This window comes from Wyeomyia smithii, chromosome 1, assembly GCF_029784165.1.
Source record: "Wyeomyia smithii strain HCP4-BCI-WySm-NY-G18 chromosome 1, ASM2978416v1, whole genome shotgun sequence".
NCBI classification, from domain to species: Eukaryota; Metazoa; Arthropoda; class Insecta; order Diptera; family Culicidae; genus Wyeomyia; species Wyeomyia smithii.
Window position 1 is genome coordinate 167,761,103 of NC_073694.1, and position 14,682 is coordinate 167,775,784.

At 37.0% G+C, this 14,682-nt stretch overlaps 1 protein-coding gene across 5 annotated transcripts in view; it reads left to right on the forward strand.

The window, feature by feature from the left end:
* Positions 1-8,127: 8,127 nt before the first annotated feature.
* The window catches only part of LOC129717786 (mucin-5AC), a 42,215-nt gene continuing 35,660 nt past the window's right edge, over positions 8,128-14,682 (forward strand). Inside the window, exons 1-2 of one of the 5 annotated variants that reach the window (XM_055667949.1) lie at positions 8,128-8,226; positions 8,940-9,183. In XM_055667949.1, the coding sequence (XP_055523924.1) occupies positions 9,150-9,183 (34 nt within the window). In that variant the 5' untranslated portion in view covers positions 8,128-8,226; positions 8,940-9,149. Of the gene's footprint in view, positions 8,231-8,272; positions 8,412-8,880; positions 9,184-14,682 lie in introns of those variants that run through there. The other 4 variants (XM_055667948.1, XM_055667951.1, XM_055667950.1 and 1 more) reach the window with 4 other exon arrangements.

Consider the following 14,682-nt stretch of genomic DNA (forward strand, 5'->3'; position numbering starts at 1 on the left):
TTTAATGGCAAGCAAATCCTAGCTCGATTTCATCCGTTACTGTCAGTAGCGAATTTATCTGTTGAACTACCACTGACAATAGGTCTTCTAAGTCAAGGACTTAACACATCGTCAAACAGGGCCAGTAATTTGTGCCAGTGTGCGGAAGCAGTTAAACGATGATTGATTGAACTTGCGTCGTTCGGAGAAGCGGATACGGAAATAAATAAGATTGAAATATGACCTCAGTTAACTGAGTTTTGTAGAAAAGAATGAATAATGTAACAAAAGTAATGTAATCTTAAATTCTTATCATCCTGAATAGAAACATAAAAAATAGGAATGCGTTTTCTAACGCAAATAGAAATAAAAACTGTTTTTTAGACTTTTTATTCACCAATTGCACGGAAGATTTTAGTGTTGACAAAGCAGAATATCCCCTATGGAAAAATGAAAAATTTCATACTGCAATTGAGTACTCGCTAATGATTGATACCGAGAGATCACGACCCTCTGATCATCATCCTGAATATAAATATGACTTCACTAGAGCAAACTTTGAACTAATCAATCGTAAATTAACTGACATCGACTGGCAATCACTTCTAAAAAATGAAATAGATATGAACAAAGCGGTTGATAATTTTTTATCATCACTGTATAGTGTTTTAGACTCAACTGTACCAAAATCAAAAAAGAAAACGGTTAGCTCAAAAGATCCCATTTGGTTCACCAGAGAAATCAAAAATTTAAAGAATAGGAAACAAAAAGCTCATAAAACTCACAAAAAACTTAAAGACCAAAGAAATTTGGACAAATATTTGAACATTTGTGATGAACTGAATACTAAAATATCTATTGCGTATGAGAACCACAACACAAGGGTGGAAAATAACATTAAATCAGACCCAAAACAGTTTTTTAAATTTGCAAACGATAAAATGAAGTCTAATAACTTCCCATCTCGCATGCAATATGAAGACTTTGCCAGTACTGACTCAAAGCAAATCTGCAACAAGTTTGCGAGTTTTTTTCAAACCGTTTATAAAAATAGCGACGAAGTCAGGGACTTTGAATATTTCTCGCACTTGCATGAACAAATAAATAACGTATCTATTAAGCAAATAACTGTTCAAGAAATCCTCGCAACACTAAAAGAACTGGACGCTTCAAAAGGTCCAGGTCCAGATGGAATTCCACCCTCACTCATGAAAAATCTTGCTCCTGCCTTCGTAAAACCCTTGTTTTGGCTTTTCAACTTATCCCTTACGTCCGGACAGTTTCCATCAGTCTGGAAAAAATCTTTTCTTATACCGATTTTCAAGTCAGGTAAGAGATCTGACATCAAAAATTATCGTGGCATTGCAATAATATCATGTATTCCTAAACTTTTTGAAGCTATCGTAAACCAAAAAATATTTAATCAGGTAAAGAATCGCATAACGTGTAACCAACATGGTTTTTACAAAGGGAGGTCTACGGCTACCAACTTACTTGAATTTGTTGATTTCTCTCTTGCGTCTATGGACAGAGGCAACTTCGTGGAAACTCTATACACGGATTTTAGTAAAGCTTTTGACAGAGTAGATATTTCCATGCTTATGTTCAAATTAAAAAAACTGGGATTTGAGTCAGGCCTACTTAAATGGATTGAATCTTATTTGACGAACAGGACACAAACGGTTAGGTTTAAGGGACACCTTTCTGTACCAGTAAAAGTGACATCTGGAGTTCCACAAGGCTCCCATTTAGGCCCTTTGCTCTTCATTTTATTTGTTAATGACGTTACCCTTGTGTTGAATCGTCTCAAAGTATTGATATATGCCGATGACATGAAACTGTACATGGAAATAAAACACAAATCAGACATCCAACAATTCCAACAAGAGGTTGACATTTTCTACATTTGGTGTAAAAAAAGTCTTCTTGATCTGTAAAAAAATGTAATATTATATCCTACACAAGGAAAAGAAATCCTGAACATGCCAGTTGCACTCTTGCACATCAAGTTGTAGAAAGGTGTTATCAAATTAGAGATTTAGGAGTAATTATGGATTCTAAGTTAACATTCATTGATCACTACAATATGATCATCAATAGAGCCAACAGTATGCTAAGTTTTATAAAAAGGTTCAGTTATCATTTCGTAGACCCGTACACTATAAAAACTCTCTTTGTTACATATGTTAGATCTATCTTAGAATACTGTAGTGTTGTTTGGTCGCCTTATCAAGACGTCCATTCCAATAGAATCGAATCCGTACAAAAACAGTTTTTGTTATATGCACTAAGAAAACTAGGTTGGAATTCATTTCCTCTCCCTTGTTATGAATCGCGTTGCATGCTTATTAATATAGAAACGCTTGAAAAAAGAAGAGAAATTGCTTCGGTAACTCTTGTCAACGATTTAGTTTCACAACGCATAAGTTCGGAAAATCTGCTTGGAAAACTCAACTTTTATGCTCCTACACGCTCATTAAGAACGCGAAAAATTTTCGTATTAAATTCTTATAGAACAGAATATGCCATGGCCGGGCCAGTTAATAGTATGATGAGTCTTTACAATAAATATTGTGAAGTTATTGATTTAACGATGTCACGAAATGCTCTTAGAAAAATATTGAACACAAGAATTACATAACTATATTTGTGATGTTAGCAATAGTTTTTAGGATGTAGTCTACTATGATTGACGAAATAAATAAATAAATAAATAAAATAAAATTCCAACACACAACATTCAACACCTCGAAAAATACTGTATTATAAATTAGGATAAAAAACGTTTAACGGAAATGGTTATTAAAACAAATCTTAGAATAATTAGATATATTTCGAACATTGCAAGCTTTTCTGATACTATAGATTCCACATCATCAAATACTATAAAATTAAGATTCCAAAATCTGATCTCGAAATCATAAAACTACAAATTTTGAATCTTAAAACCATAGAAACTCTAGGTTATTCTAAAATCCCAAATAAATTATAGCATAAAAGCCCGTAATCTAGATCGCTTAAAATCCGTAACGTCGTGGTAATTTTTTCTACAAAGATTAGCTAATTTCATTCATTTCAGGTTTCAAGTAGGGATCTATCAGCCAAACATGTTCTCACCTCGAGAGCAATGGTGTGGTTTGTGTTAGCTGGGAGTATGGTGTAGTGATAATACATGAAATCTTATGCTTTTCGATTTTTCTAGTTTTTGGGTTGTTTATGTTTTGTATACTATGTTCCAATAATGACTCAATATGGAAATTTGCATTTTAAAATTATCAAGGCTTTGTATGCATGAAACTTTGCCAATTTTTCTATTTAATAGGCAACATTCGCATCGACAAAAAAGAGAGAATCGGCGTGAAATATCGTGTCCCCGAGTGTCTGCGTCGGTAGGAGGAAATAGAGCAGTCGTGCATAGTGCTCCGATGTAAACCGCGTTTCCGGCTCGGGAGAATTTTACTTATATGAACGTTTTCGGAATATAATGATTTCGAGGGGTATACCCAGATACTTGTTCATGTCTCACTGTGACTGTTTAACCGAAGATTTCGTCCGGTCGATAAATATCGCGATTAACGAAAACGCGATGTAGGGGAACAACGGGCAAGACGGTCACCCTAAGGAAATCATTCATTATTATGCTCAAAACACAACATTTCAACCAACGATATTCATAATATTCGACATTAACTAGTGCTTTTCATAAAATAATGCAAACTTTTCCTTTTTAGAGTGATTTTATATTAGTTTTCACTAAAATAAAAACAGTCTCGAAAACCACTATTTCACAACGTGCATATGAAACGGACCGGCTGTGCTGGTAAGACAGACCTATGAAAGACTATAGCAAATTTCTTTTCTATACGGGACGACGCGCTGCGCAAAAAAGCACGTGTTTGAAGCTTACCGTCGGCTGCGCCGAAGGAATCATTCACATCATTTACATGTAATATATTTACAGCTTTTAACAATGTTTTTAATGATGATTTTTGTTTCAAATGAGAGGTAATGACATTAGGTCTCATATCGCATGCTGAGAATGCTGAAAAAAAGAATAATAAATGGTGCTATTGTCGTTTTCTTAGACTGCCCATTTTGATAACACAACATCTGACCGTCTTGCCCAAGAGGCAAATATTTTTTTGGGTCGATGTGATTTCCAAAAAAATAATATTTTCACTAAACTATCTTCACCCAAGTGTCTCAAATATGCTCAATTATTCCAATGTCATTGAAAACTATATTTTTCTGAAGTTTTACCGAAGCAGAGGCTTAAATTCGACACGGCCAGAACTACATCACATTGCTTTGCTGTTGAGGGTGAGCTTATTTTGATTATTTCTCAAATAAATAACTACTGTTTCAATCTACATAATATCTCGAAACTCCCAGGACCCTGTTGGTATGTAACTGGCATAACTGATTTGTGTTAATTTCAATGGTTTATATAGAAATGAGCAACGGTCCATCTTACTCGCCCTGTCCGTGTTGCCCGTTGTTCCCCTATACCTTCCAAAGAAATGCGTCGACCGACGTGCGTTCGTTTCTTCGAAAGTAGGGTAAGGAACGGCTTAAGCAGTAGCGCCTATTTTAATCAGTCGAAGAAAACAGGCCTTAAACTCCTGCATTTTGATCAATATCGACAATTTTAATGATGGAAACGAAAACTTTGATTGTCTAGCTGGCTTACGGATATAAGAAATACCGTTAATCACAAAGAAATCTGTGAACAATTGCAATTGAAACAAATCGACCTATATTGCAGCCATTCAGGAGCCACTTCGGGTGCTGAAAAAAACGCCTGCAAAACAGATGGAAACTGCTTAAAACAGGTTCGGGGTGATTGGAATAGTGTTCCTCGATTGGTAACTTTGATTGATGATTGTGAAAGTTTGCTAACTTAGTTTTACAATCTGAAAACAAGTTCTGACAGAGAAAACGTTAGAGAACAGATTGATATACTACTGTTTGAGTTTCACCCAACACATTTCGAGTATTTCGTCTGAATACACAGGCGGTTCCTAAAGCTGCTTAGAATATTTTCCCTACCCTACTCGGTAACCCTACTCGGTAACCCTACTCGGTAACCTGTCGTAACGAGTTTTTACACTCAGCTGGATCAAGCAAACAAATTTAGGTCAATATTCTAAACGTAGGTAGAATCTACTACGTGTTTAAGAGGTTACTTCTAATGGAAATCTGACTAACGCCGGTACACTGGCAGTGTTGGCAGAAAAAATTATTTGCAACATAAATTTAGACATACTCAACTTTAAACAGCTCCAGTATTTCTTTGAGACACCGTATCTTTTTGATGTCCTCGGCCAAGTTGTTAGGCATAAAAAACCTACCATTTGAAGTCATTAAACCTATGAGTTGAGCCACTTTGAGCTCTTTAGAAAGGAAAATGCAAAAACGTTGGTTTTTCCATACAAATCTCCATATAAATTTGAAATGCAATGCGCCAAGCGGAGACTAAACCAATCGACTACCGATAAATTTAGGATTGTTTGGGGCTCCAAATAGAACAAAAAAAGCTTGGTTTTGGCTTTCTGCTATAAAGTTTCGTTTTTTCCATATAACGATTCACCACCCTAGTATACATAGTACAACTCATGATTCATTCGTCTGCGCCAAACTCCATCATTCGATTAACTACCAAGTATCGATCGCAGACCCTCCCATATGGTCTCGAGGTATGATGCTGGCCTAACAAGCATCGAGTCCCGGCTCGGGAGAGACTGTTAGTGTCAGTAGGATCGTAGCGCTAGCCCCGCAATTGTTCTGTACACTAAGATAGTCGAGTTCCGAATCGGAATGTAGCACCAAGGCTTTGCTTTTTTTCGATCGCAGAGCATTGCTCTGAGCACTCGTCGTTCAGCTTCCTTAACCATCCATGCTTCATGTCCGTAAAAGGCAACCGGGAGGATTAGCGTCCTATACAGCGGGACCTTAGCTGGTTACGTAGTCCGTAGAAGGCCCTGCTAGCAGCTCGTCGTTCATCTTCGCGGCTCATATGGCTGTCACAAGCTGCTGCGCCTTTTGTGAATAAGAAAAAGTGAATTTATAAACTACTTCAAATCGTTCCCCATCAATCTCCACTTTAGCACCAACACTACCGGAACTCCAAAGCGCCCTGCCAACTACCATGTACTTTGTTCTGGCAAAGTTAATGTTAAGCCCCAACCTCGCCGCTCTCCTCTTAAAAGGCCTGAAAGCCTCCTCCGCAGCCCTACTGTCTTTACCGATGATATCAATGTCGTCCGCAAAACTAAGGAGCATGTGAGATTTCGTAATGATCGTACTGTTTGGTTGCACGTTTGCTCTTCGTACAGCATCTTCAAGGGCGATGTTAACCAGTAGGTTGGAGAGCGCATCCCCCTGCTTCAGTCCATCTAACGTTACGAACGCGACTGATCTCTCGCCAGCTATCCGCACGCATGAATTCCCTCCAGCGTCATACGACTCAGTGTAATTAGTTTCGTCGAAAAACAGTGTTTCAATGTTATCTACCACAGCTCGTTTCTTTTCACTAAGTCGTATAACGACTTACAAACTACAAACAGATGGTGAATCTGCATGTTATACTGCCAGAATTTATCGAGGATCTGTCGCAGGGTGAAAGTTTGATCAGCCGTGGAACACCCCTGCCGAAAACCAGCCTGGTATTCGCCGACGGAGAATTCCGTTAACGGTTTCAATCTGAAAAACAGTATCCGGGAGAGCACTTTGTGTGCGGAGTTGAGAAACGTAATGCCTCGATAATAGCAACAATCCAGTCGATGGCCCTTCTTGTAGATCGGGCATTTGAGGCCTTCCAACCAGTCGTATCGCATAGTACGCATAGTATAAGTACGACCGGGATAGCTTCCTCCTAGCGGCCTTGCCGCTCTTCAGCTCACTAATCACCTCTTTAACTTATGTCGAGAAATCCCCAAAATCTCGAAATTTTAAAAGTAATTCCAGAAACCGCATGTCTTGAAAATAATAAACATATCTTTAATAATAGCCTTAAAACCTAACATCCTTAGATTCTTGGACCTTAAATTATTCAAATCTTACAATCTTCTATACTTAAATTGAAAAATCCTGAAATCTAATATCCTAAGACACGAATCTCACGAAATTCTGAATCCTACCTGCCTTGAAATTTTGAAACCTGATAATTGTAAAGCCATAATAAAAACAAGAATCCTAAATCCTAAAATCTTTAAGCCCATAAATGGTCAAATTCCGTAATCCATAATCCATAAAAATCTTTCAATTTTTATAAAGTTATATGCCTTTTCATTTTTCAGAAAATCGGTTAAACATTTTTTGTCTTATCTTAAAGTACATATTCTTAAAAACATTGAAAAAATTATAATTTTAATGCTGCTGCTTATGTTATAGAATTTGCTACACAATTGAATAAAACTATTTAAGTTTTCCTCATTTTTTTTTTGAGCAAACAGGTATATGTATACCGTTTAATTACTAAAACCCTAGAATCACAAAACCCTAGACGCAAAAGTTGAATGGTGCGAAACCACATCAATATTGTGCGAAGTAAGCACAACTGTTGATTAGGTTTTAAACCAGTACAACGAACGGCTTATATTCAATGTTCAATGTTCGGCTTATATTCAATGTGGAGCCGTCTATCCATTCATTACATTTATAAAGCATTAACCGGTATCTAATCTGAACTTTTACATTAAGCATAGAAATACGAATATTGGTTATATAGGCCCTTTTCAAACTATGCTAAGCAAACCTATGCTTAAACTCAAGTTGAGAATCTGCATGATGGAACATCATTACATTGATGAACTTGGTTTGCAGTATATCTAGCGCTATGCTGCTGGTCTTATTATGACTCCCATTAGCACACAATAAACAGAAAAAGAAGCGACTAGACCGAAGGCATACATCCACGGCAGATTCACCGCCACCGGCGAGTCGTACGGCACGAAGCCGCGATCATGGAGCCTTCTCATCTCGCACTGCACGAGATCCACGATGGTGGTAGGATTATACTACGCGGCGAACGCGAACTAAACGCCACCGACCCCTCCAAAGTACGGACGGAACGCGGGTCGGATCTCGCGCCGCGGGTGAGAAGGCTTAACTCTTCCTTTCATTTTGATCCACCAGCTCATTCCGATGCTAGCCGTAGGAAAGTACAGTCGATTCGCGCCGTAACGTTCGCCCGCTCGAGTGTGGCGCAACTCCAAACCCCGTGCATTTTGGAGATTCAAAGTACTCGTGAGTAAGAATGTGCAGACGACCGCAGAATAGAGCCTGTTTCGACTTTTGTTGTGTAGTGCCGTGAAAATCAATTATTTCAACATCCCACGGATCTGCGCGCGCAAACGGGCGCCACTAGCAGTAGCAGTAAGCAGTATAGCACCAGCAGCAGCCTTGGAGGAATATTTCTTCTAATGTTCTCGGTGGGAAAATTTACGCCGGGTTGTGGGTGTTGTGATAATTGAACCTAAAGCCTCTAGAGGCGAAGAATGTTTAAAGCGGCCATAACGGTGGTAAAACAATAGCGACGTAAAAAAATGGCCAATTAGTCAAAAGCCAATTGAAGTTAATGCTGTGCACAAACAGTATGAAGGTGGATTGGAAAATGCGGCAAATATGAAAAATGTGCTTAAAACGATCACACGAACGCACAACGGTGCTGCCATTCAGTGCTAATGATTAAATGGTCGCATTAGAAGGAATTACAGTGGAGCCGGAAACCGCGAATGTTTTAATGTGATGATTGCTAGAAACGGGGGATCGAATTCTAGTCTAGGCCAAACCACTGCCGGTAGTCGGAACAAGATCTGATTCTATCACTTGTTTGACATGTTAGTTGAAACTGAAACCGTGCTCGAATCGGTTGTCACATGTGTTTGTTTTAAATTTCAGAGACGCAAGTGTCATTTTTGTTGGTGAAATAGTTTCTAGTTTTCTAAACAATTTTCCAGGATTGCATATTTTTTTAAAACTAGTGACAAATTTGGATGATAAAAAGCAACGGATGCTGTCGTGTGGATGAGTGTTGGAGAGTTCGACAGAGTGTTGATTAGAGTGGTTACTAAACGTTTTTCCCTTTTCGAAGGGGGGACAGTTTCGAATAACCGGTGCCGATAGATTCGACAGTGAGGGAGACACCCAGGAGAGCATCAACGGCCACCATGAAATATAACTCTAAAATGTTTCTGCTAGCGAGTGAGTATAATACTATAGAATGGTTTATGAAAATTCAATGGAATATCATAACAATGCTAGATCAGTCTTTTTATCTAAATAAAATATAGATGTAGTTTCCTCAGAAACTGAATTTCGTATTGTATCTCATGGGTATGAACGAAACTGAAATCGTTTTTCCGAAAAAACTGAGATTTTTTTCACATATGCTCGGTCACTTCAAAAACTCTCTACCTATAAATCGTACATCATAAATCGTACCTGCAAAATAATTTCCACACAAATGTTCACAATGATGGAAAATCGCGAGGAATTATTATTTTAATTATATTATTATAAACATACCGCGGATTTAAACATAATTTGTTGAAGTCCCAATATTTGCGATTATATGATGCTTGGATTTTTTTGACTGCTAATTTTTTTGAAGTACTGAAAAGTTGTAAATTTTAACCCACCGACGATTATAAATATTGTTACTTGTAGCAAAAACTGAATACTGCTGCTAATGTTAATCTATTTTAACGATTCTTAAGAAGTATTATCCTCAAAACGGGAACTGTATAGCCACAAGGTTACAGAATCCACTTTGACAAGCTGGTGGTCGTGGGTTCGAATCTTAGTTGAATCAGGACCATCCGATGTCAAAGTACTGAAGCATGGATTTTCATTTAGTCCTTCCTTCTCGTTGGACCTTACCATACTGACGTCATGCTATTTTCACATGTATCCCTCTTTTGATACAACTGATCGAAGGTTGAAACCTATCATGGGCAAATATAATAAAAGCACACAAGCACGGATAAGTAATAAGCATATCACTTACTCTCTATAGTGACATTGCTAATAATAGAAGTGGGGGATACTTCAGACACCCGATTAAACAATAGATCAAACCTAATGGTCGCATTGATTAGTCAATGTAGGAAAAAACCTCAAAAACAAAAGGCAGACTTTGTACAATAAATTAACCTCTCTATCGGTATATTCTCAAGGATATGACCTTTAAATAAAGAATGAATTAATCCAGATACACTGCAATATGTTACACATGTTGCACATGCAGAAAACTATTGCGAACCAGATTATTTTTGTGTTTTTCGATTATTTTAATATATTTTAACATAACAATAACTATTAACTATGTTATAATTCGACTAATTTTAATATCTTTTAACATTAATTGAATCGTTTTTGATAATTTCATGTTAACAGTGGCCCAGTCTCAACGGAAATAGCCTAAATCTGAGGTAAAACTGATTTCTCTCCGCAGGGATAGGAGAGGGAGTTCTACCTAGATTATTTTTCAAATTTTCGAGAAGTTTTGATTTAAATACCAAAATCTGTGAAAGTGTAAAAAAAAACATGCCCTCAAAAAATACACAATCGATTAAAGCAAAAACATTTTAAACTGTTACTATTCATAATAACATGATAGTTAGATTCCCAAATCTGCTAGTTCTAGTAGAAATATGGTTTACTTATTTTGATGTGGACATTAGACTGGGACACGGTTATATGGGAAAAAAAGCGATGGTGTTATATTTTCGCTCCCATACACTTTTCGTGTTCCTTATGGGTCCTACAACAACTGTGTAACTTTCCAGATCGATCGGTGAAACGCCCGATTTTTAAAGCTTCCATACGATTTTATATGGGAAAAACCACTTTTTCAAAACTTTTTCTATAGAGATGTCCAGTTGGCTTCTAAAAAAAAATGATATTTATAGGAAATTTTCCTGGGAAAAACCATGGATTTTCCCATATAAAATCGTATGGAAACTTTAAAAATCGGGCGTTTCACCGATCGATCTGAAAAGCTACACAGTTGTTATGGGACCCATAAGGAACACGAAAAGTGCATGAGAGCTAACATTAATTTTTTGTCCCACCCTAGTGGACATGTAGAAAAAAATTGTGAATTTGTCCTAAAAAATCAATCATTTTGAACCTCTCTTACTTCCAACTCTCAGAGAGACATAAGAGTATGTATATGTAAGCTCTCTCTCACCTCTTTATGCCAGTATTTTTTTGTTTTGTTTATGAATGCCCAGTTCTGTTCAAAATGGTGTCGAAACAAGGAGCATTTTTCAAGTGCATTGTACAGTTCGTTCTGAACTGCAGAACAATTTTGGCAAAAAGTTCACGGTAAATCATTTTGAAAGCGAAAATCTTCCTTCATTTTGAAAGCGAAAAATTCCTGCAAACCTCAACAATAATCCGTTAGGAAGGTAGTGGAAGACCGGCAGAGTAGTTGACAGAAAGAGACTTTTTACTTCTTGTCTAAATCATGCTTCAAGCCTAGTGGACTTGAGCCTAGTAGACTATGTATACCAGAACGAATGTGTGAACAAAACTTTTATCCCATTTCTTCCAAAACACCATACCGATGTTTGTATTATTGTCGGATAGAATATAATCACATAACGTCAAAAATAACAATTAAAACACACACAAACGTTCCTGAACAACCACTCTACTATGCGAACCCAACCCAACCCAACGAATCTACCTCAGCGTCGTGCAATCGAAGATTTCTTTGAAATTTTAATTTTCTTCGGTGCAAAAATAACGGGAGATCAACGAACTGCAAACGGCTGATCAGTAAAATCAAAAAATGCAATCGAAAAATTGACATAAAGGCCGTATAACTCTCCTGTTCCGGAATGATAAGAAAGCTTCGTTCGCTAACATCAGTTAGTTTCAATACGGGTTGTGTTGCAGCAGAGAGCTGAGTACGAGAGAGTATTGAAAAAAGAGAGAATCGGAGAGAACAACTTAGAGATGGAGTACACTAAGGTTGTTTTTTACGTGGGTTTTTTATGCGGATTCCGGAATTTACGCTGTTTTTTGTACGCGGATTCCGGAATTTATGCGGTTTTTTTCACGCGGCACGTATCCCCCGCGTAAAAAGCGACTTTAGTGTATTTTTCTACTATTATCAGCGATACCGCTGACCGTGCAACGCACGTGCTGTTTACATTACCCATTGCGTATTTCAGTTAACAATCAATTCGATAACAACACTCAAAACTACTTTTGGAATTTCGTTTAGCAGTTACTCTCAAAAGTCCCCATGCAAATAAAGTGTTATAACTAGACACCTTGTTATCCATGGGAGACCCAACGACGACCGCATGACAGTAACATTAGTTATACTGCCGTTCTACGCATAGTTGTCCCATGTTACTTTTGGTCGATTTTCGTTTTTTATCACCAATTAGTCTGTTTTTATGTATATTTTTTTTAAAAACTTTCAAAAATAACATTGTTTGTTCCGAAAGTCTTGAAAAACCATACCAAATATGTTTGTCTCATCGATGATTTTCTACACATATTTGTCCCACTACATTTTTTCTATTCTAATCGATCCCACTAATAACTAATTCCCATATTTACAACTTGGGAATTCATTGATTTTTTCGTGCTGTTTTTTTTTTATTTCTGGGTGTTTTCTAGTTGCTTTCGAGATACGATACTGGTCTAATAAACCATATCTTCGTCACTTCTTCGAGTCCTAGCGAGAGAGAGACTTTTAGTGCCAGATGGATTGTATTGCTAGCCCCTCAATTGTCCTGTATACTATTAGCTGGCTGCAAAGGCTGTTTAATAAAAATAGAGGTTAAGTACCGACAGCGGAATACTTGAGTGGTTTACTAATTTTTGGGTATAAAGTGTCAGTTTTTCAGTTACGAATTCCATTGAGCACAAAATATACATAACCATTTTTCTGCTATATATATATGCACTATAACTCTGCTATATATATGCACTATAACAGAAAGGCCTTATAAACGAATAAAGGTTTGTAGGAGAGATTTTTTTAAGCTTTTCTTTCTTAATAATTTTTCATACAACCTATTCTAACGACTTCATTCGTTTTTCTTGGGGGCATAATCTGAAATTGTGTTAACTAGATAACTATTTGGATAATAAAAGCTTGATAAAAATAACTTTAAGTTTAATCAAATCGCTGTTAAATCGCTAAGTTAAATCAAACACTGAAAACATTTTTAAAGAAGGTGAGTTGCGTATATCCTTTCAACTAAGTTTTGTCGCACACTCTTTTTGCGTTAACAATGATTCTCAAAAATCGCCAATCTGCTGCAATTTTTCATGCGCGAGCGCTAATTTTTATGATCTTCGATGACCCACACACCGCAGAACCGGTTAATGAATTGCTTCTCCGATCGCGGTGCACAAAGAAAACTAAAGCTTTCTCACATTTCTCGCTTGCCCTTGCATTGGACGCCCAACGATGGATGCTAGTTTCGCAGCAGTTTCGCTTCTCTAAGATAGCAATATTAGATTTACGATAACTACGCGAGGCCGACTTCATTAGCTGTGCCGCGGATGGCACACGGAATGAAAATTGTTCACACGTGCGTTTGTTTTTTTTTAGATTTTTCCCCTTCAAGCCCATTTGAATGGTGAATATTGCACAATTCTTAGGTCGCTTGTTTATGAGTTTTATTTCTGAGCACATCAGCTCTTAATTTTTGCTCAGCTAACCAAGATTCTTCGGGTAATTTTACTAATTAATTGACGGTAAAACAACCATTAGAGTTAACATCGCAACAACCACTCCTATTCAGGTACGATCACATTTGTTGTATAATACTTATTTTTACACACACAAGGTTAAATATTTGTACGTACCACAAGCCAAAATCGAAAGTAAACTAATTACAATCAATTGACAAAACGCAAACATCTAGCTCAAGTAACGATTTCATTTGTTATCAGTATGTCCTGCTGTATGATTAACAACCTGCAATGATAGTCAACAATTAAAATATTTTCACTACAAACTCTGTCTTTGAAGTCTATTCCCAAGGAAAATCAATCATGTCGAGAAAAGACAATTACGTAAAATCTAGCTGCATTTTGCACGGAATAACACTATTTACGAGTTCAAATGTCAAACGTGCTTCGGCTGCTGACTGCTCGAATACTTAGTTCGTGTCATCGGCATCGTCGTTGCCGTCCTCAGTCAGTGTTAACTTACTGGCAAGTAGCTGAGCAACAACGAACAGTCGAACTTATCACCTACATGGGTTACAGTCATGGGTAGCTTCCCTTCTGGCTGCGGAAAAATTGAAAAAGGAAAACAAAATTGTGCTTTACTTGACTTGGAGTTCGTAGCCAGATTACGTGAAATTTTTGTCATATATGAAAATGATAATTTCAGATACGAAATACGTTTATATGACTGAATGCAGATTTTCATATGGATTCACAGTTATCACAAAAGCTATATTGAAAGTTATTTCACCATTCAAAGTTTTTTTATATCTAACACTTTTAGCCATTAACGATCGATCCATTTCTTTGTTTTACAGTTCTTATGTTTGTTTTCATTTCTATCAAAAATTTGAAAAATTACAAAAGTGTTAGTGTGATTCATTTCACGCATCTTAAGATTTTTTCAACAGACACCGGAGTACGATTTCCAAACCCAAAAATTATATAAATTTTGAGTAACAAACTAAAACTAAGATACGTATAAATGGCTAGTGG